The sequence below is a fragment of the Hippocampus bargibanti genome, linkage group LG03 (assembly GCF_051943395.1).
Source record: "Hippocampus bargibanti isolate YZ-2025 linkage group LG03, ASM5194339v1, whole genome shotgun sequence".
NCBI lineage: Eukaryota > Metazoa > Chordata > Actinopteri > Syngnathiformes > Syngnathidae > Hippocampus > Hippocampus bargibanti.
In genome coordinates, this window is record NC_142736.1 from 26,224,634 (window position 1) to 26,247,963 (window position 23,330).

Consider the following 23,330-nt stretch of genomic DNA (forward strand, 5'->3'; position numbering starts at 1 on the left):
ACTCAGAGTCAATTCAACACTGGACTTTTTGCTATGAGAACTTGGCATATTCTTTGCATCATGGATGGATAAACATATGTACTATATAAATACATGTCAGTACTAAGCCATGAGAGATGACATTGCTACATAATTTTCTACCAATATTCCAAAATGCATTTTTAAATTCATAATTGTGTTGGCATGCATGAATGCATATTTCAAACCAAATGTTGATCTTATGTTAAAAATATGAGTCACTCTTTACAGGAAATTGCCTACTTTTTCATGAGAAAAAAAGAGGAAGTGAGGCCTTGCTGGTGTTGCACTTTGTTTTTGCTTTTCATGCAGACACCACTGTCAGCACCTCACATTCAAGCGAGCGCTTTCCTTCGGCTGAGATGGCCCCCGAAGAATTTGGTGGCGGCATGGTGGCAGTTTGCGTGATCCTGGGCCTGTCCTTTTTGGTCGGGATGCCTGGGAACCTGCTGGTCATCTGGACCATTTTGCGCCACGTCAAACACAGATCACACACGGTAATGCTAATCCTTCACCTGGCGGCCGCTGACCTGTTGGTGTTGGTCACCCTGCCCCTGTGGATCTACTCATTGGTCCACTCTTGGGTGTTCGGAGAGGTCACCTGCAAAGTCATGGGCTTTGTGATCAACGCCTGCATGTATGGTAGTGTTTTCCTCATCACCCTGATGAGCGTGGAGCGTTTTTTGGCCGTGCGTTATCCTTTCGCTTCAGCTGGATGGAAGAGGAAAAAGGCCCTAAATAAAGCCTTGCTGTTTCTGTGGACCGCAGCCTTCTTGTTCAGTGTGCCGGCCCTCCTCACACGGGTTCTTGACGAGGATTCCGGAGAGGAGCACTGTTTGTACAACCAATATACTTCAGTTACTCAGGAGCTAGTGTGTGTGCTTCTGGAAACTCTGGTTGGCTACACATTGCCGTTCTCCATCTTGGTGGTGTGCTATGGCTGCCTGTGCACCCGCATTACTCAAATGACCTTCAAGTCCAAGCGCAAGTCTACGGTTCTCATCGCCAGTGTGGTGGTGGTGTTCGCCATTTGTTGGACACCATACCACATCGGAAATATACTATCACTGATTATTCTCGCCTCTGGAACATCCTTCCCCCACATTGGAGATCATTTAGAGGATGTCCGCAGCAATATGGCTTACATCAGTGGGGCTCTGGTCTTCATCAGCAGCACCATCAACCCGATTCTCTACATGTTTGCCGCCCGTTCCTTCCGCAGCTCTTTAAGGGACACGGGCATTGGAAAGTTATTCCGGCATATCTCAAGCACCTCCCCAGGTGAGGGCAACAGGGAGTTCTCCTTTGTGTCCAAAAGACAAAACAATCAGACCAGCAGCAGTCACTGTAACTCTGAGTCAAAAGAGCATCATGGCATTTCTAGAAACAACCTCCCCTAGCAATGTCAATCAATGGTCTATGTAATTTTGTGTAAATACAACAGTTTCCTGTTTTTGGTTTATTGTATCTGAAATGTAACTATTTACATGTACATTTATTAGCACAGAAAACAATACAATAAAATATGTATCAAATTCAAAATCCTAATGAAGATAAGCAGCATTGAAAAGATGCATAATATCATGGTCAGTGAATGTTTATTTATTTCTATCTATCTATCTATCTATCTATCTATCTATCTATCTATCTATCTATCTATCTATCTATCTATCTATCTATCTATCTATCTATCTATCTATCTATCTATCTATCTATCTATCTATCTATCTATCCGTCCGTCCGTCTGTCTGTTTAGCCGTCTGTCCGCCTTTCTGTCTGTCGGTCCGTGTCTTTCCTTCCGCTCTATGACAAGATTGCACAAATCAGCATGAATGTGCCCTTTGTTGTCACACCAAATGCAGAATAAATGTGTTGCTACTATTGTTGCTTCATCCTGAGTAAAGTCGTACACCTCCAGTATTTCTATCAACCTATCAATTGAATAAAAAAAGAACAAAATGAGATGGTGGTCAACACGATCATTCTCATTAGTCATACGACCAGTAGATGGCAGTGTAAACACTTTGTTACAAATGTGTACTGTAGTTTCCTTAATTATATGTAGTGGCACCACAGATCAAATTTGTGTCGGCCTAGAGTACGAGTCGACCTCTCAACACCGCAATACTCACAAAATGGTATTTGGCTTTTGGGTGAAATTTCAAGACGAGCTTAAAAATCATTGAGATTTTTACAGGTGAAATGGGTGTGATATTCTCTAAGATTTTAAATGCACATATTCCAACTGTTCAACGTTTCAGTGCTTTTTGCATAAATTGTTATTCTCTAACAATGAGTTTAACGGCAAAATTCACCACAGGTGTTTAATCCTTGAATTGATCAAAAATTGTCCAGGTTTAAAAACTGGTGTGTAGTCCATGTGCTGCCCAGGAAGCAATGTAAACCCATGAAGAAATGCTTCAAAATCCACCATATATGTACAAGTAATGCTCCTAATGTAGACCAAGTAATTGGCACATTGTTGTGCCAAAGAAAGGCAAAAGGTGATGTCTTTTGAAATATATTAGTTGATTCAAACACACCTCTGAATTTTCAGACTCAGCTAGAGCAAATTGGGCATAAACTATTACAACATTGAAGAGTTGGACTTGTGGAATACAAGGTCAATTCAGTGTCACCTGTAAATATGACAAAACATTTCGAGTTCATCAAGAGAATTTACCGCAATACCTAATACCGTATCGTTAACTTGGTGAGTAGTTTGTGTAGTCAACATGGTATGTGCCGAAAGAAACGGCGTGATGAAAACACATTTAGAAAGAAATTATAAACCAGCATTACAACATGACAACGTTCTTTCAATTGAATATGGTGGGCTTTGGTATCTCCATGTGTGAAAAGTATATTTGCAGTTTTGTAAACTTTATCTGAATATGTTCCCATTTTAATCCTATGAAACCACCTGAAACATTACTTTTCAATGGCAGCAGGTGTTGTTGTTGTTGTTGTTGTTGTTTTTAAACGTGTCTCTCAGTTACGAATCGGAAGAATTCCACGGGAATGCCTCATGGAGGACTCCACCACAGCCCTTTCTTTCTAAATCAGGTTACTTCCTACTGAAACGTCTCTGACCAATTATATAACACAATACGTCTTTTGTCCCGCCCTCACCTTTGTGAAACAGCCAATAAGAAGACACTTTGGTACTCGTCAGGCTCAAGGGCTGAGACACACGCAGGTAACTAGGAAAAAAAAAATAACCCCTCCAAGGCTAGTTATGGAGTTCATGTGAACGAACACGGATTTCCACCCTTCTTTACTAGTCAAACCAGTATCGCTGGATAGAATTCGCTCAAGTACAGCAACAGGTAGAGTGACTGGCCGCAAACTCTTTCGTGGCTCCCTGTGAAAATAATCTCCCCTCTTTTTCTCTCGCTCTCCCCCTTACCTCAATTGAGTTTCAAGACCATTTTGGTCGCTCCTCTTATCACTTGGAAAAAGGTGAACCCTTGTGTTGTTTTTAGTTTAATCTTTGCTTTAATTGTAGTTTTTACCCTTGTGGTCCCTGATGGCTTCGCACAGTGATACTCTGGTGGTGTTCTTTGGGGCAACAGCTGGTGCAAATGGGGGTAAACTGGGTTCGGATGAGAGGGAAATAATTCTCTTGGTGTGGCAAATTGTGGACCTACGTGAGAAAAAGGTACGGCCCGTTCGTTCGTCCTGTTTCTTGTACTCGAGTGTGCTTGTGTGTATTTTCATTCGGTATCGTGTCTTTAACTGTATGACATAAATCAACACGGTGTGTGCTAATGCTATCTCGAGCTCACCTTCTGTCCAGGTGTGCAGCTGCAAAATAAGCCGACAAACGATGCAGTGTGTTTTGTTTGTGTTTAATTTTATTTTCTCCCTGTTTTTTGTTGGTTTTACCGATTTGGAGAAAAAAACACACCTTTTTGATTTTCCATGTCAACCCAGCCCTTGACTATTTGCAACCATATTGTTATTTTATTTCATAATTGTCCATTTCCCGAATGGGAGGCCAACCTGTTAAACACCTTGTCTTTTGTTACCGAACTTTTATATGCTAAAAGTTTGTTTCATTCAGGTGGGCAAGCTTCACAGATGTCTTGTCAAGCCAGACACTTTGGAGCTTTCAGATCAGTGTAAAGAGGAGACTGGTCTCAATTTGGATGACGTCGTCAATGCTGAGCCCTTGGATAAAGCTCTGCTACAGGTGAGTCGAGGAGACCCTTGAGCATCTTCATAATGACTGCTTGCTATAACGGCACATCCTCATTTGAAAAGCGCTTACAATTGAAATGTATTATTATTATTGGTGAGGTGAACCTTTTTAATGGCGTTCAGAGTTATCTGAAAAATAGTTGCCCGTAGGTAAATGAGTTATTCCAGTGCCGATCATTATATAATGTTGACTGTACAAACAGTCTTATAGGTTATAGTTGATTTTTAATATTCCCAACTGTCTTTCAAGTGTAAAATTTAGACAAACACAATTGATATAAAGTGTAAAATGTATAAAATGCTCACCTGACTGGGAAAGTGTTTGTGAGCCCTGTCAAGAAAGAATTTTTGTCACCATCTGAGACAAATTTTTGGCATTTTTGTGTTTATTATGTTAATCAAAGTAATTATAAGTGCCTTGAACGCTGGGTCTGAGAGGACAGTAATTTCATCTGTGCTGTATGTCATGCATATTAGCATATTTGACAATAAAGCTGACTTTGACTTTTGACTTGAAACCTACCTATCTAGCTAGCTAGTTATGCTCTGTTCTTCTGGTGTGGATTTTGAATGTTGTCCCCATGGTTGAGTGGGGTTTCTCCATATCCTCAGGCATTATTCCACAGGATATCATGCAAAAGAGTGTGAGGGGGTTTCTGCAGTAAATGTGCCCAGAGAGTGCCTGTCATCCCCTCACACCGTCTACTTTTATGAAAAAAAAAAAGCTGTATTATATAGTTTTATTTTTTTAGAAACCACATTATTAAAGTTTCAGGCACTTCTTACACAGGTTTTAAACTAGAATACAAGAATCGGTAACTCAGTGACGTTTTTCCGAGGGTGGCTTGGTGCTCTGACAGCGTGTAGAAGTTCAGGAGCGTGCATCGCCTGAGGTTGTTGGAGATTAAGTGTAGTCGCAGGTCCGGTCTTGTCTTGACTTGATGCATGCTGTAGACATCTGGAAGGTGGGTTGTTGAGCTGTGACTGCACCTCTCTTAGCTTGAGGACAGAAGGGGATGAGGAGGGGGGGGGGGGGGTCCTTAGTGTTTTTTTTAGACACAATTTGCTTATATTGCCCCTGTCACTGTGTTTAGACAATATTGCTTATGTTGTCAAACATGTTTCTTGACCAACCTTGCTAAAGTGTTTGTTTGCACTTGGTGCTCCTTTCTCCACCCTTTCGAGTATGTATAAGATTTCTTGAACGTCTGACACTGAATTAATCCTGGTGCTGCTCGATATCCTTCCACAGAGTGAAATGCTTGGGACGGTTAACGTTTCAAATCAGGCTGGTTACCTTAAGTTAGTTTGTGTGCTGAACCTTCAAATATTAACCCAAGCCATCACTCGGTTCTTTTCATTCCTTTGTGTCACCCATTAATCTCTTTGTATTTGTCCTTTCATGGCTTAAAAAGAAACAACCTTTCACCAAGAGAAGACCAAATTCAATGTAATTGATAGTTTTGTCTGTAATTCAGTTCATGAATACAGTGACTGGTCCCGCTTATACGGTGATTGGGCAACTTCCTGTTAGCAGGACCCTTTGAGCAAGTGAGCCAGCGCACTATCATGAACTCTGAATGTGTTCTTGTCAATTTCATTTTGTACTTAACCATATAGCACATAACATTTGATGCAGTATTTTAGAATTTTTATGATGACACATACTCCATATCTGTCCAAAATGACTATTTCTTTCTTTTATTGTGAGAAAGGGGTACTTTTAATGTTTAATTTGGCCACTTGGTTTTGTCTAGCATAATATCCCTCAGTGCTCACTAAAAATCAAACTATTGTCAGCCATCTTACCCCAGCATTCCATTCCAGAGCTGCAACGGATACACAGGTGCTGGTGATTTGGCCTAAAATACTTTGCAGGCCACCAAACTCGATGTCTACATAATGTCTATGCTGCTATTGGAAGTTCAACAACATCCACACCAGAACTCTCACTCTGGGCAACTTTGTTCAACTGAAGATAATAGTTTGGCTTCAGTCTTAACAGTACTTATATTTAATATACTCCAAATTGCCATAAAGTGGTCCCACAACATTGTCTTTGACAGTAAGCATATCAAATGTTAAAACTTGCCCTCTTGATGAATAGTTGTAAGTAATGTTGAAATGTGGCCATAAAATCTGTAGTCACACGTCACAGCTTTAACTATTGTCTCTTCAGAAACACTCCTGCAGTGACGTGGTCTGAAGTTGCTTTCGTGTTTAGTGCATTGATAGCATGTCTCAGCCTGTGTCGTGATGCGTGCGGCTTATTCTTAGGGCGAAACTGAATAATTCCACCGCTTTTCAATAAATACACCAAGCTGGTTGTCGACATGGTAAAGCTTATCCTGACTCCACGGTGATTTTGAGGCTAAATCAACAAGGGAAAAAAACAAAAGTCAAACAGTAAATCATCTCTGATGGGTCTTTTTTTTAAAGCACTTTTTAAAAAAGATGTTATGGCTGTTAAAAAAAAAAAAAAACAACAGGCATTGCTAGCGGTTAAAAAAAACATCTGGGATAAACTACGAAAGCTGAACCGCAATGGAGGGAGAGACCATTATGCATTAAAAATAATTTGAAGTTGAGTTTACTCTTTTCATTTGCTTGCGGTCAAGCCACATTGTGCAAAGTTGAAAGGCTTTTGCTTCAGTGTAAACAATCATATCTCAAATAACTTTTTTACTCTTAATTTTTATTTAAGGATTGTTTTTTGCAAGGGCAATGACATCGTAGCTTAAGTCATTAACTGCCATTCACAAATTTATACGGGAATGGAAAATATGACGTTGTGCGCCATTCCCGAATTTGTCCGGATTTTGTTCTTTCTTGTTTAGGTGCTGATAAAGCGCTGGTCAGACCTCTGGCAAAGTTTTTACCTTCCACGAGGGGGCAGCATTTGCCTTTGTCCATGTTAGCGCTTTGTTACAGCTTCCGCTGTTGTTAAAGCGCGATATAAATCAATATGTATGTATTGTATTGTATTTGGTACAGCCTCCAACATTTCAAGCTCAAATAACTCCAGACCCATATAATTTAGGAATTAACTTTTTTTTCCTGATGAAGTCAGAGAGTCTATGGTTTCTTATGCTGCATTGAATGTTTATGTAGTCCTAAAACTCAATATTCTGTGGGTCCTGGAATTCGAGTGACAATGACAAAAACCCTGGTAATGGACTAGACACATTTTTGCATGTCTGGCAGTGCATGAGTTAAAATCTATTCTTTGAAGTATTTGCAGTTTTAAGCACGCAGCTGTGTTGTTGATATGTACTCGATCACTTGTATGAAAAAAAAAGCATTTTAGAGTAGAATTGGCTGTAAAATCATCTTGTTTGTGTCTACTCCAAGCTTTTTGTTAGTTTCTTAAAAGGACAGACAACATTTAATGTGACTTCTTGGTGGTGGTTCTTTAGTTGGCTTTAATGCTTTTCAGGGTTTCATGACACACCTTGACAGTCTTATCAGAGTTTGTTGTAGCCACCAGGAACACCCTTCCTCTCACTTCTGCATGAAAACACTCCACTGGAGAGGGACTTTTGATAGGACCACGTTCAAAGGCTGTTTCCTCCCACTCAATACTGAAAATACCTTGCAGTTGGTTGAAGCATGTTGGAGTGAAATCTCTCTATCTGTATGGTTTGAGTCAGTTTCTTATTCGTTCTTTTCTGAGAAATCCTTGTTGAGACAGGTTAGGGGGATAAGTAAGCAGAATAAATCTTGAGGCTCACTGAACAAAGCTTTTTGCTGGTGCACTCAGTTCTTGTGACTTTCTAGAACCCAGAAATGTTGCAAAAATACCATCAAATGGATGTGACTATAACAGCATGCAAAACATTGTTGAAAACCGTCTCGTTGCCTTTGAACTTGGACTCGGTTTTTCCGTTGTCATTGTTACTGCATACTGTAGCTCAAGACTGGATGTTATCCATGTGTGTCTTGATTTCTGATGACACTCTAACGCAACCATGACGTTTGAATGAAAAAATCAGGGTTTGTCGGTGCTGCTTGAGAACTTGCGCCTGCCTTCAAGTTTAATAATTTGGCATGACTTGCCCGCCGGATATGCGGAAGTCTTTGTCTGTGTGCCATATGGTGTGAAACTCTTGCCACCTATGTTCAGAAAGAAATTGTGTTTTAACATGCGACATATGTGTCCCTTGTATTTTCCCAGGGGAAAATTTGTGGTTTGTGACAACCCGATAATGGGAACCCAAGGACACACAGAGTCAACCTTTGCACTCCATGTTGTGGCTAACTCGACTCATGAAATCAAGCTCAAAGAAACGCTACTTGAAATTTTCTTTTGGCAACTATGAAATGCTGTATCATCAGTGAAACTTTTTTTTTATAATACTTGCATAGTTTGCTCGCTACTTGGCATTTCCTTGCGGTTATACTGAGAAACAAGCCCAAACATGCACCTGTAGCGCTCACTGCTTGATTATCAGTCACATGTACCCTGCGGCCATGTGGGACACTTGCCTGTCAGCAGATTTCACTGCTTCTATTTTATGTTGTCATCCGGGGCTGTTGTGGGGATTCATGGGGTCAAATTTCCCTACGAATGCCCTTGGCCAGGGTTTCACCGACTTTGTCATCTTGAGTTACAAATTAGAAATTTGAAAACAAGCCAGGTTACACGTTAAAATGTTTCAGAAAGATTTTCAAAGATGAGAAAATTCTGTTTATTCTTTTTGTTGAGTTAGCTTTATATGGCTTCAAAAAGGCTAGCCAAAAATGGCAGGATATAATTATATAAAATAGGTTATATTTTTCATGTTGTTACTGGTAAATAGCATTAGCTTGACACAACACACTCTGTGTGTATCAGAGTTTAAATAAAACAAATGCTTAAGTGCGGGATGCTGGTGTGAAAGATTGGGTGTTAGCATCACTCGAACAAGGCGGGTTAAACCAGTATGGCCTCTTGGAAAATGTAATCGTTCCCCTCCCACCGTCGACAAACATTAAAACCTGTCAGACGAGCCTTGTTTGCGACGATGCACGCACGCAATACATGCATCAAACGTCATACCACCTTCACTTGTCTGCCTTTCAATCCTATTTAATTCTAACTTTCCCCTTTGTTATTTGCAGTTTGCGCAGTGGTTTAATTAATTTTACCCAATCCCTGAAATAATGTTACAAAAAAAGGCAACCAATTATCGCACAACACAGTAAAGACCTTGCTACACAATGTGTTGAGATCCTTGAATGCTAATGATTTATTTAAAAAAAAATGACTGTGACAACAACTAATGCCTGTGAGGGGAAAAAAGTGAGAAACTTTTTTTTGTTTTGTCTGTTTGTTTTTTTTCAGTTCCAGCAGTCTGTGACATCGGAATTGAAGTGTCTCGACAGAAGCTCTTATACGCTTTGTGTCAACAATCCCCTTATCATACGACAGGCTCTTCACCCTGAAGCTTCTAAAAAGGTAAAAAAATATATATTATTTTTTTTAACTTTGTCTTCTAACATTACAATACAGACGAGTGGCAAATGTTTCCAAATAAAGTACCCAGGATGAATGTAAATTAACTCATTCACTGCCATTCACATATTCGTTCGGCAATTGAAAATGACGTAGAGCGCCATTCCTGAATTTGTTCGGGTTTTGTTTTTTTCATGCTTGTGTGCCGAGAAAGCGCTGGCCATGGCCTCTGGCAATGTTTTTTTTTTCTTTTCCACAAGGGGGCAGCATTCCCCTTTTGTCCATGTTAGCGCTTTGTTCCAGGTTCAGGTGTTGTTAAAGTGCTATATAAACCAATATGTATGTATTGCATTGTATTTTGGACAGCCGCCTTCATCAGAATCAGAATCATCTTTATTGCCAAGTATGTAGAACATACAAGGAATTTGTTTCCGGTAGAACACGCTGCACTAGTATCGTCGTCAAAGAAACTGCTAAGTGGCACTATACAGTTCCATTTTGGCTACTGTTGAAATTTCAAGACTGTTCATTTCAAGTTTATATAACTCCAGACCCATATCATTTAAGAATTAACTTTTTTTCTGATGAAGAGAGTCTAAGGTTTCTAACGCTGACATTAATGTTTATTTGGTCCTAAAACTCAATATTCTGTGGGTCCTGGAATTCAAGTGATAATGACAAAAACCCTGGCACTGGAGTGGACACATTTTGTCTGCCAGTGAATGAGTTAAATCAGGGGTGTCAAAGTCATTTTTTGCCGCGGGCCACGTTGTAGTTATGGTTTCCTCTCGAGGGCCGTTATGAATTTGGGGAACCCATTAGAATGTTTAAATCCCTTCAAATATTACATATAGAGCACACAGCAAATTAATGAATAACTCGTTTTCAAATCTGAAGTCAAGAATAATGACTTTTATTGTGGTTGACATCCAAAAATAGGAAATTTTGGCTCAGATTTCAGCAATCATCATGGAATTTAACAAGTTTGATTTGCTTTCGCGGGCCGAAAAAAATGATGTGGCGGGCCGGATTTGGCCCGCGGGCCTTGACTTTGACACCTGTGAGTTAAATGATCGGAGTTCCCCAACACTGCTTTTTTCCCTTTGTGTCTGGGTCACAAATGATCCACAGCGTCGAACTAAGACCTCAGGCATAAATGTTAAATATTCAAATTTGATTTAGTGAATTGTAAAATACTGGTTCTAAAACATTTCTGGAGGGTTGTGATGTGTAAAATTGCTTTTGTGACACTTGGTCCTTCATCATATACTGAACAAAATATTTTTTAGCACCAGGAGTGCCTTGTTGATCTGCTTTGAAGCATCATCCAAAATTGTAACAGTTCTTGCGCAAGAAATTATCTGATCATATATTCCCGTGATGTACAAAAAATATATAACTGTTCCCTTAGTTCTAATTTATAATTCCTGTTGTGTACTCATTGGGGTCCTGTTGTTTGGTATGACATACTGTCTCACACCTGAGCATGTCCTTGTGGTATCTTGCTTTACAGAATCTTGTCCTTCCTGAGTGTTTCTTCTCATTTGTGGACTTGAGGAAAGAGTTTGAGAAATGCTGCCCCAACACCGGCCCTGCAAACAAACTGGAAATTCCTTTCATGTTAGAACGTATCCTACCCTCACTCCAGGACAATATAGATTAAAAAAAGGCAACCCCATTTTTAATTTCCTAACAAATGTTTGTTCCTGTACTTTATTTGTTTTGATGTTTTTGAGTTCTCGAAGTTAAATTAAAGCAAAGGAAATCCGTACCATGTCTTTAACTGGGCATGCAGATGTTGGTCTCAATGCAGTTTCAGAACAGTTGATGGGAGTGAGGGAAGTGAGGAGCATGGTGCAGCTGATCCTGCGCATCCTGGCTGAGCCTTACAGTTAGTATCAATCATTCTTGGGATCTTCATTAGTCATTTTGAGAGATACTGTACAAGCCTTTGTTGATCCACAAGCTCACATAAATTTACAGAACGGCACCTCTGCTATGTGTACATTATTGAAATGGCATTTTCTGTGAACCCACTTTGGCTACCGTATTGTTCTGGTCCATGTACCGTAATTGTCATTTTGGCACACAACCTGTCTTGCTTGTTTGAGCAGAACTCGCCTGACCTGAATCTCAAGAGGAAGAATGTACACGTGTTTGTTGAGCTGTGAACTGGAGGTCCGTGTTATATTTTTGATAGATTTTCTTCTTTTTTTTTTCTCCATTTAGATCACAATTTTTCCCTTGTGGAGACGGTCAAGTACAAGTTAGATTCTGGAACATGGTAAGCCTATGGAAAAATAGACGTTTTGTTTCTATGGGACATACAGTGGTCACCATACTACAACGAACAATACATTTTATGTTTGTAGAATATTAATTCAGCGGGACCCCACACTTTAATAATAGTGGGAGCCTGCCCCTTAACAAAACTTTAACTGAGTTGTGTGCAAATTTAGTATTTAGATAATTGATTTAATGGCAACTTTAACCATACATTTAACTACTTTGATGCATTTCGTATGTTTTCAATAAATGCAATGAATGTCAACGAATATGCTTTGGATTGCTGCTTTGTTGAACACTTAACTAGCTCTAACGTTCCAGCATTGTGTTTTCCTGCAGCAGTAAGACAGAGCCAGTGGACAACGAGACCATCATCAGAGCACGCGGACTTCCATGGCAGTCTTCAGACCAAGACATTGCTCGCTTCTTCAAAGGCCTCAATATAGCCAAGTAAGTTAACCCTCAATGGATTAGAGAATGGATTCTCTCTCTATCAAGTTGAATGTGTGACTTTTGGAGCGAGGGGTCAACCAATTTGATTGAAACTGTGTTTCAGAGGGGGCGTAGCCTTATGCCTCAATGCTCAGGGCAGGAGAAATGGCGAGGCCTTGGTTCGCTTCATCAACCCGGAACACAGAGACCTGGCGCTGGAACGCCACAAGCACCACATGGGGAGCCGTTACATCGAGGTCAGCTTGAGAAAGTATTCCACTGGACTTGTCGTAGTCATATGTACCTCACCTTTGGGTTTTTCTCGGGTTCTTTATTAAGTACTGGTAGTCTGAATCTGTTAAGTATCTTGTGTCAAAAATGTAAGTTGTGCTTTAGGGCTGGATCAGCGTGTAAAGTGAAACTTTCACACACTCTTGGCTTGCTATAAGTTCCTCTAAGCTTGATGGGGAGTTGAAGCTTTACCTTCAGGGTAGATATTGACCTGAAGGTGCTCAGTCAGTCTGTTGGAACCCAGCATCTCAATAAGACCCTGAAGTTTTGTTTTGCTATTGTATGTCAAACATCTGACACAGAGAGGAGCTTTTAGGGTCCAAGAGAAATTATCTATGACAAAATATACAAAATGCCAGGAAGAAAATGGAAATATAAATTTGGGTGGCATTTTTATGGATGAGTGACTGCTTCAATTTTCTCAAAATAGCCTAAACTGTCACTACAATAAAACATTTAATGTCCATATATTTTCAAAACCATTAAAAAAATGGATTATGTCACAGTCACAACAGGACTTGTGAGAAGCCAACACAATGCAGGAACCACTACATGTGCTGTCTTCGGGCCCCTATGGTAGCATTGTAATAGTTTAGCCAGGTTCACCATTAAATTCTGATTGGTTCTCACCACATTTGAGCTACGAGGAGAGGTGATACACACCCAATAACGTCCGTCATCTACATAGTTGGAGTTATGTCGTTCTTTCTCTGCCTGTTGGGGATTGTGGTGTAACAAATATTCCACAGATAGCCTCCGCACTAAGGGATTATCAAATTAATTTCTCAAATACTGTATAAGCGTTGTCTTTGAACTATGATAAAATCTCTCCGGTTTGCACTTATATAATGTTCCGTTTTCCAGTTTAATGGTAAATGTACATTTCCTCGTTGTTTCAGGTCTACAAGGCCACAGGAGAGGAATTCCTCAAAATTGCGGGAGGTTAGATTTTATGTTTTCTCCATTTCTGCACATTGAATATGAGTTATTATGAAAAGCTTTTTGTTTTGGCCTCCTATTATTTATTGATTCAGTTTTAAATGACTGAATGAATTACTCTGAAAAAGTAATTCTTCATGGCTGAGAAGGAGGATTTCCTCTTTTGCTCTCTCCTGTTACCTGTGTGCCTGTCTCATCCCAGTGATCTCCAGCCCCTTATCTTGGACTCATAAAAGATGCTTTGTCAGGAACTAACCTCCCCCCTCCCACACTTATCCCCCTAACCCACCCCTCACAGCCCAGACAGAAATTGTACCCTCACCTGTTCTGCTCAACCTCCACATTCCCCCTAAGGGGGAGCCAGGCTGACAACCGCTGCAAAGTGCAGCCTGGTGCTGAGACAATGGGGGTGTGAGGAGAAAAAGCCAGGGCCGAGGGCCTCCGGTGCACAGGTTAAATAATAGTAACACAACAGCAATAGCTCAGAAAGAAATTCACACTGGACTTTAATCAGAATGCACTCACATCGATGCAGATTGTCACACATTGGCGTGTAAGTCAACCGTTGAAGAACACAAGATGGTTTATGGAAGGAAATATATTTGATAAATGTGGAAATCTCACAGATATGGTTGGTTGGTTGGTTGGTATATCTGAAATCTCATCATTGCTTTTAAATGATGACCTTACATACAGTATTAAAATCATTGCTGCGTGCAAACGGCCATTTTATATTCGGAAGGTGAATCTGATAGCTACATCTGGGTTCATCCCCATTTCTTCAACTACCATATTTTCTGCACTATAAGGCGCACCTAAAAGACAAGATTTTTTTCAAAAGCTGACCATGCGCCTCATAATCCCCTGTGCCTTATGTATGGAAAACATTTTACAATGTCATTCATTGAAGGTGCCCCTTATAATGCGATGCACCCTATATATGGAAAAGGTTTTTAAATGTGTCATTTGATGAATTATATTCCAGAAAATACGATATTTTATTTTTTCGGTCCCCTTTGTAAAATGTCCTTCTCTCACCAGGCACGTCAAACGAAGTGACACAGTTCCTCTCCAAAGAAAACCAAGTGATCATCCGGATGCGGGGTCTGCCGTTCACCGCCACGCCACAGGAAGTCCTGGACTTCCTTGGTCCGGAGAGCCCGGTCACAGACGGGGCAGAAGGACTGCTGTTTGTGAAATACCCGGACGGAAGACCCACCGGTGATGCCTTTGTGCTTTTTTCCTGCGACGAGTACGCCCAAAATGCCATGAAGAAGCACAGGCAGATCTTGGGCAAGCGCTACATCGAACTTTTTCGCAGCACTGCTGCCGAGGTGCAACAGGTCAGTTGGGACAATCGAAACATGGCTAACATTTACCAATTTCAAATTCGGTAAATCCAATTTTTGTCACGAGACAGATTCCACTGGTAAGCTAAGGTAGCACTGACAGAAATTAAAAGAAATACAGGTAACATCCGACTTGCGACCACCCGTATTTACGACCACGACCACCAGACACAATTTTTTTTATTTTAAATCTACGCCTGGCACCACAACGCGCCCAACAGCCCTGCAACGCGTACGACAATTTTGGCCAGCTACCCAGAATCTCTCTCACTCTCGCACAGCGATCGACCTCGTGATGGCAGCAGAGGAGGGAGTGTCCACTCACGCCGGCCATGGCACAGCCAGGACTAGAGCCGCGGCAGTTCGGGCGTTGCCGCTCGAGAACGCCGCGTCGGGCCCACGGCCGCCCGCCCCCGCGGCATCCGAATCATTTCATTTGCAAGTCATTTAGCACAGAGACTCTGTTTAACATTTTGAATGGATTTTGACTTACGACCGGTTGGTTGCAACGGAACCCGGTCGTAAGTCGGATGTTACCTGTAGTTCATATTATGCTGAACATTTTTTGTAAGGGCTGATTTAAGTTCCCTCTCCCCCAACCTTGATGGCAACGGCACTCCAGTTATTCTTTTCTATGACTTTGATTGCTTTCTACCTCAGCTCAAGCCAACTTTGGTTCTTTACTTTTGTGCATGCTAGGTGCTGACACGCTACATGTCCAGCCCTCTAATATCCACACTGCCCGCCTCACCGATCGTTCCCGTCCTCGCCACGCCGCCCTTCCTCCCGACGGCTAGCAGCAGTCGTGACTGCATCCGCCTGCGTGGCCTGCCTTACACGGCCGGCATCGAAGACATCCTGGAGTTCATGGGCGAGCACACCGCTGACATTAAACCCCACGGAGTCCACATGGTCCTCAACCAGCAGGTGGGATCGCAGCGAGACATTGGTATCATTTGCCCCGAAATGTGATGACAAAGCTGATTGCCTTGGTTCCCTTTTCAGGGGCGGCCCTCGGGCGACGCCTTCATCCAGATGAAGTCCCCGGATAAAGCGTTTATGGTGTCCCAGAAGTGTCACAAGAAGACCATGAAGGATCGCTACGTGGAGGTGTTCCAGTGCTCCACTGAGGAGATGAGCATCGTACTGATGGGAGGAACTTTGAACCGCAGCGGCCTTTCTCCACCACCTTGCAAACTCCCTTGTAGGTCACGACTATTGAGCCTTTGGTGACAAATTCAAATTGTTGAACACAGCACATCAGAGACCATTTTGGCCATACATGAAAAATCAAAACATTTACAGTTATTTCTGCGACGAATGAAATGAATAGTTTGAAGAGAAATGATGCCACTTTTGACTGTATGTAGGGAACCCGCACTTTGCCCTTTGTACTCTCCTTTCTACCGGGAGAGATTAGATTGGGAGACCATTTTTTTTAACCCAACAGTCTCTCTGTGTCTCTTTCTCTCTCTCGCTCTCTCTCTCTCTATATATATCTTTCTCTCTATTTCTCTCTCTGTCTTTCTTTCTCTCTATTCCTCTCTCTCTCTCTTTCTCTCTCTCTCTCTCTCTCTCTCTCTTTCTTTCTCTATTTCTCTCCATTTCTCTTTTTCTTTCTCTCTATTTCTCTCTTTTTATCCGTCTCTATTTTCTCTCTCTCTCGATTTCTCTTTATCTTTCTTTTTTTCTATCTGTCCCAATTCGGCTCCCTTTTTGTCTCCCTCCCTCTTTTTCTCTTTCTCTCTCTCTCTCTCTCTCTCTCTCTCTCTCTCTCTCTCTGTCTCTCTGTCTCTCTCTCTCTCCCTCTGTATTTCTCTATTTCTCTCTGTTGTTCTCACTATCGCCTCTCTATCTCTATCTCTCAGTTCTTTGAGTGTCCCCCCTGCTTAGGTACCCACAGCCTTAGACTCGATGGAGGCTATTTGTCTGTAAATATGTCCATGCTGCCATTTATCTTTGTTTATTTTGTGACAATGGCAGCCCAAAGAACCGACTGAACTTTGTTCCGAAAATACCGATCATGCACAGTGGTGAATGCCCTTGCACCCACACCCCCTTTTTTGAAATGATCCATTATCAAGTTGATCACTAAAATCATACTTTATGATTGACGACTGTTTAATGTGCTCTTCAACGTACGTTTGTCCTTTTCTCTTTGAGGTTTATCCCCCCCAACAGCCTACGCCTTTCCCACACCTCCTGCCATCTTGTCAGAGGCTGCCCTCTACCAGCCCCCCCTATTGGCCGCTGCCAGACCCCATCAGGCCACACATAGCCCCGCCTTGGCCTACTACCCACCTCAGCCTCACCTGTACATGAACATGAACTACACAGCTTACTATCCCAGGTATGCCCCCATCATCTGTTTGCTCAATTACAACTTCAATTTCTCGGTCAACTGCTGTGATTTATTTGACATGAGTCATGGGATGGTTACTGGTCACCACTGCTAAAATCACCTACGCAATATTTTTGTTGCAATTCAAACAACAAAAATGGAAAATTGGATGAAAGGTTGTCAGAACAGTGATACCAAAGGCTTGATGGATGTAATTACAGATGTTACGTCCGTCACAACTATTTAAATAAAAAGCAAAACACTTAACAATACCCATCGCCTTTCTGTTTCCCTCCACAGCCCCCCAGTGTCTCCCTCCACAGTGAGCTACTTCGCAGCCCCGCCTTCGGTGGCGGCAGCGGTGGCGGCGCAGCCTCACCATGCGGCCGTTGCCGCCGCAGCGGCCGCCTCGTCTCCGGTGCTCTCTCAACCAGGGGCTCTGGTGCGGATGCAGGGCCTTCCCTACAACACCGGGGTCAAGGACATCCTCAGTTTTTTCCAGGGATATCAGGTCAGTACCTGCCGGGAACACACAGAGGCGCACATGTTCATTGAGTATGTGTGAGGGTTTGATTCCCAAATTGTTTCCATACTGATGTAAACGGTGACAACATGCCCTTTTTTGCTGTGTCGCTGCACTCTTCATTTTAAGTCACTCTTTGCCTTCCATAATCCTTTGCTGCCAGGCCAAGTGAGGTTGGAACGCTGAGGTTTGACTTGTCGCCACCAGCCGGCGAGCCAGATTTTAGGTGGAGGGTTTTTTTGTGTGTTGTTCCTGCTTCTTTGCTTCTGGCTGTTTGCTACTAGGAATGGGCATCATGAATTGATTAAGGATTTAAATGCAATACTTATTGATTTATATATCGCGTTACCAACAGCTGAAGCTGCAACAAAGCGCTTCACATGGACAGGCATCATATACAGGAAATAAATGGTTAAATGATTTAATTAATTTTCCCCCTGAATAGAATCCGTGCTAGCCTGCAAATAGCCAAAATTTGTGGATAATTGATGGCCACTGGGGGTGCCCAAAGAGACATTCACTATGTGGGGAAGCAGTTTCCATGCAGGGCGATGGGGATAAAAATCCCCGCTAGACAAAATGCAGTATTGGAAAAAAGAAAATGAATATGCAAATTAGCATGTGTTGGACCACGAGAATGGGGGATCCGCTGTAATACAAATAATACAACTATGGTAGAAAAAGTACAATAATTTAATTTGTAGCAAATATTAAAATCAAGCACAGTAATTTTCACATCTACATATTTTACACTTTTTTTTAAATAATAATAATAATAATACATTTAATTTACAAGCTCCTTTCAAATCACCCAAGGACACTTTACAATTAAAAGAACAATACACACCAGAACAATAAAACCATAAATAAAATGATAAATAATAAAAGAGCTTGAACTTTATCTTTTCAGCTATAAAAGAACTAACTCATTTAATTTCAAAATCCTTATTTATTATTATTTATCTATTTCAAAAAATGTAACCCTTAAGCAGAAGAATTTTGCTGCCCAGACATTCTTAATCTGCTCCAAAAAAAACACAGGAGCACGTCACCCTGAACCATTTTTTTTTGGTTCACATCGTGATGTCACTTTGTGTGCATTTGGGTGCAAACCCCATTTTCACACAATCATTCAAAACGAGTGTCTTGAAATCCACTTGCTTCTTTTTCTCTCTCTCTCATGCTTAAAGACTCGGAAGTGGAAAGGTTATTTTTTTTGCCTTTTTTTTGTTTGTTTAGTTTTTCAGGTGCTCATCATTACTGCGTTCAGGCATCCAGTACAGCGGTGCCTTGACTTACTAATTTAATGTGTTCCATGACCATACTCAAATCCTCTTTTTTTCCATTGAAATGAAAGGATACGCCCCACAAAAATCATGTTTGTATGACCAGGAAACGGTCTTAACAAGGACGTTAATTACATTGATTGTAAAGAATTATAATGTTATGGTTAATTTACATCGTAGTCCTTTTTTGATGTGAGCGTCTTGACCGGCAGGGGGCGGTATAATGCTTCCATTCTGGTAGTTGTTTTTCTGGGTTAATAAATGTAATACGTAATAATAATAATCCATGTTATTTCAGTGTATAATGCTTAAAAGACTAAACAGAGTGCTATTTCGAAATTCAAAATACAAAAAAACGAATTAAAAATAAATGTATACACATGGTACAAATAGACAAAATGTTCAGCAATATTATTTAAAAAAAGGAAACTGCTGACATAAATACATTAATAAACAAATATAGTAATAAATGCATAAATAAATAAATAAAGTAGTAAATAAAAAGCTATTAATATCTTAATAAATTAATATTACTTAATGAATAAATTAATTAGGCAAAGTAATACATTCATTAATTGAGTGATTAACTATTTAATTAGTTAATCGATTAATTATTAATTAGTTAATTGGTTAATTAATACATTGATTACTAATTTAATAAATAAATAAATAGATAAAAGAGAATTACCAGCCGTGTAGATCAACTATTGCACCGAACTGATTCTCTTTGCATTTAGTGAGATACTGTACTCGGTTTTCGGTTTTGTTGGTAGGTTGTCAACAAACTGCCTTTGATTTTTGAACGGGAAATTTTTCACATACTTCCTCATGTACCTTCACGGAGAACCGCTGGCTTTTTAATGCCTTTTCTCCGGCTCTGACTTTTTCTGTTAGCCTGAAGCTAGCAGACTTTTACAGACGTTATTTATTTTTACTTCAATGGCGAATGCCATTAAAAGAAAACCACTTGAACGCAAACACCTCGTTTGGACTTTTTGAACACACGATCACTCCAAATTTTTAAATTGGGTCACATGTAAGTCAACGTACGATCGCATTTTGATTTGGGTGTTGTCCGGCAGTGTGAGTGCTTCTCTGAACATTGTTTTTCTATTATGTTTCTTGGTATGTGTCCGTGTGCGCAATTGTTGATGTAACCGTGTCGGGCTTACCGTGTTGATTATTATGCTATGTGTAGTACGCCCCTGAGGAGTACGGCAGCATGGTTCAGATGAGCGAACAGGCCAGGAGTCTGATTCAGCCCAAAGAATGGCTCTGCCTTTAAGGGGCTGACCCCCAAGGTAAGCGGCTCGGGGCCCCCGACGCCAACCCCCACCGCGGGCCGGGACGCAGACGCCGCCTCGCTTCGTTCTCTGTGCTGTCTGAGTTTGGCTTGTCAGCCTGCATGTTCCCCAAAATGAAACTTTGCTTCCCTTTTTTAAGAGGAATTTTGAGTGTTCATTGTTGATGAGATGAAGGAAGCTTTTATTCAATGCGCTGCATGCAGAAAGCGCCCCCTGCTGGCCTGTTGAAAGAATGCAACTTGTAACTGCTCGAAAGTGCATACAACCGTTTGCAGCTGCAGCCTTTTGTGTCCCCTCGCTCCTCCATTTTTCTGCTAACCTAACTAATCCGCTGTCGGCTTCTGGGATCAAAATAACCTTTCACCCTTGCCACTAACAGCAATCATCTAGCTAGTGAAAGAAATTGATACATTTATTTATACTGATTAAACGTACTATGTTTATCTTGAGCAATATTGTATCTATTTCCTTCACTAGCTATCTATTAGCTGTCTAAGTAGCTAGCTGTTGGTCATCTATTAGCTAGCTAGCTATTAGTCATCCATTAGCTAGCTAGCCAACTTGATCTATTTGAATTATTCCCGGTTGAATGGGGTCACCGTTTCTGGCTAACTAGCTGGCTATTTGCTGGCTAGCTAGCTATCTATTAGTCATGTATTAGCTAGCTAGCTTGATCAATATGAGTTATTCCCGGTTGAATGGGGTCACCGTTGCTGGCTATCTGTTTGCTGTCTATTGGCTGGCTAGCTAGCTAGCTATCAGTCATGTATTAGCTAGCTAGCTTGATCTATTTGAGTTATTCCCGGTTGAATGGGTCACCATTGCTGGCTACCTAGCTGGCTATCTATTTGCTGGCTAGCTAGCTATTAGTCATATATTAGGTAGCTAGCTTGATCTATTTGAGTTATTCCCGTTTGAATGGGGTCACCGTTGCTGGCTATCTATTGGCTGGCTAGCTAGCTAGCTAGCTATCAGTCATGTATTGGCTAGCTAGCTTGATCTATTAGAGTTATTCAAAGTTGAATGCGGTCACCGTTACTGGCTACATAGCTGGCTATCTATTTGCTATCTATTAGCTGTCTAGCTAGCTAGCTATGAGTTATCGATTAGCTAGCTAACGTGATCTATTTGAGTTACTTCTGGGTTGAGTGAAAGCTGGCGCGTGTGGCTGCCGCTGCTCACCCACAGAAAAAAAACTGATCCTGTGACTGTAAAGTGACCTTGAGAGTTTTGAAAGGCTGATAAATGAAATGTATTATTATTATTTAGTTTTCCCTTGACTCAGGGACGCCCCCTGGTGTTTTGGCACGTTGATGCCTTTTGGCAAGGCACACGTAGGCTTATTTTTCCCCTTTTTTTTAATGATTATTTTGTCTTTTTTTTTTTTTTTTTTTTTTTTTTTTTTTGTTTTATGTCGCCGCACAGCTCCAACCGGACGCTGTCCTCATCCTGTACAACTTCAGCGGCCAGTGCAGCGGCGAGGCCTTGGTCACCTTCCCCAGCGAGGAGGCGGCGTGCCGGGCCGTCGCTGAGCGCTCCAGTCACGTCTTCTACGGCCAGCAGGTCCATTTGACCTTCTGCAACTGACTGGCAGACTCCAAATGCGTCCAAGCCAGCGCAGTGTACATGGCTGCATTTGTTCGCACTTGAAACTTGATTTTGATTATTATTATTATTATATTTTTTTTTGTCTGAATCAATCATTCTTTTGTCCCAACTTGAGGGGAATGGCAGCCAAAAGCCATAAAATCACTCAAGTGGAAGGAGAACGGTATTTCGAACGCATGCTTCTCTATGATCGGATACATTTGTACAGAGTCTCCAGATGTTGGTTTGTTGGTAAACAAACGTGCAATGAACCAATTTTTGCTTTACTTTTGGACTCAAACAAAAACGTTAAGGACAGCAATGAATCTTTTTGACTTCTTGTGACAAAACTACTGATGCGTATATCCACAATTCGCCACCCCCAACAATGTGCCTAGAGAAAAACACTGGCGCTCCTATTGTTAAACCCTCAATAGTCACGGATTTATATAAATACACACGCACACATTTTTTTCTTTGTTTCTTTTTGTCAACTTTAATGTCATATATATTAGAATTGTGAATAAGAATGTAAATGATAAAAACTGTTATTGACGATTGGGTGTGTGTGTGCTTTTTAATTATTTATTTTGGTGTACAGTGATACCTTGGCTTACGAACTTAATTGGTTCTCAGACAGTGTGTAAGGAGAAAAGTGTGTATCCCAAAAATTACTTTACCATGGGAAACCATTAAAATGAGAATAATCCGTTCCCAGGTCCCCATAAAACAATTTTCTACTTTCTAATTTTCTCAGCCTTAAAACTACATAAAATATACCTTATTTTATGTATAATAAAGGTGCTATGGTATTATAATTATAGAAATAAACTGTACTGTATAATAAAGTTGTTTTATTTACCTTTGTGATGGTCGTTGATGGCTTGATGGAATGGAGTGGCTGGTTTCATCAGCATTAAATACTTGATGAGGAACGTAACTTTCTTTCTTGAGGAATGATCCCTTGTAGGTGCTTTCTTTGTGATCATTTTATCTAGTTCCTCATCAATTGTGTTCTGTTTAGCTGGGTTGATAGCTTTTTGCATCAAGTGTACAGATGCCTTGTGCGGGTTTTTTGTGGAGCCTGATTGATGGGATATTTTAACCTTGCAGTCTACACTCTGCCTTTGAACAATCAAAGTTGAAACTCTCACTGTCGTCTGCCTGTCTCTCATGTTTAAACCACCTTCCATCACTGTTGCATTCTTGACCAATCACGTGGCTTTAACTAAAGACTGGGGGCGGCGAATAGAGGACAAAAACAGTTGCCTGCCATTTTGGTGTTAGAAGAAAGTGCTCGTTCGCGGACGACACATCACTCATTGACGCAGCTCCGT

General features: G+C 41.0%; 2 protein-coding genes across 4 annotated transcripts; both read left to right on the forward strand.

Moving 5' to 3' along the window:
- The first annotated feature begins 329 nt into the window (after positions 1 to 329).
- Positions 330 to 3,056, forward strand: LOC148900837 (leukotriene B4 receptor 1). Its single transcript, XM_088992832.1, has one exon. It carries the CDS (start codon positions 381 to 383, stop codon positions 1,416 to 1,418), a length of 1,038 nt encoding a protein of 345 aa, XP_088848958.1. The 5' UTR covers positions 330 to 380; the 3' UTR covers positions 1,419 to 3,056.
- A 150-nt stretch (positions 3,057 to 3,206) lies between these two features.
- On the forward strand, positions 3,207 to 22,548 carry esrp2 (epithelial splicing regulatory protein 2). 3 transcript variants are annotated; one of them, XM_088992829.1, is made up of 16 exons: positions 3,207 to 3,347; positions 3,527 to 3,679; positions 4,085 to 4,213; positions 9,545 to 9,658; positions 11,169 to 11,283; positions 11,451 to 11,546; positions 11,885 to 11,939; positions 12,281 to 12,391; positions 12,498 to 12,630; positions 13,564 to 13,606; positions 14,645 to 14,946; positions 15,652 to 15,879; positions 15,958 to 16,156; positions 17,116 to 17,302; positions 17,594 to 17,804; positions 21,832 to 22,548. In XM_088992829.1, the coding sequence occupies exons 2-16, from the start codon at positions 3,548 to 3,550 to the stop codon at positions 21,991 to 21,993; spliced, it is 2,217 nt and encodes a 738-aa protein (XP_088848955.1). In that variant the 5' UTR covers positions 3,207 to 3,347; positions 3,527 to 3,547; the 3' UTR covers positions 21,994 to 22,548. The 3 variants fall into 3 exon arrangements, with proteins under 3 accessions (XP_088848955.1, XP_088848957.1, XP_088848954.1); XM_088992831.1 differs by lacking the exon at positions 3,207 to 3,347 and adding an exon at positions 20,301 to 20,403 and having other exon boundaries at positions 3,356 to 3,679; positions 21,832 to 21,970; XM_088992828.1 differs by lacking the exon at positions 3,207 to 3,347 and having other exon boundaries at positions 3,356 to 3,679.
- The last annotated feature ends 782 nt before the right edge of the window (positions 22,549 to 23,330 follow it).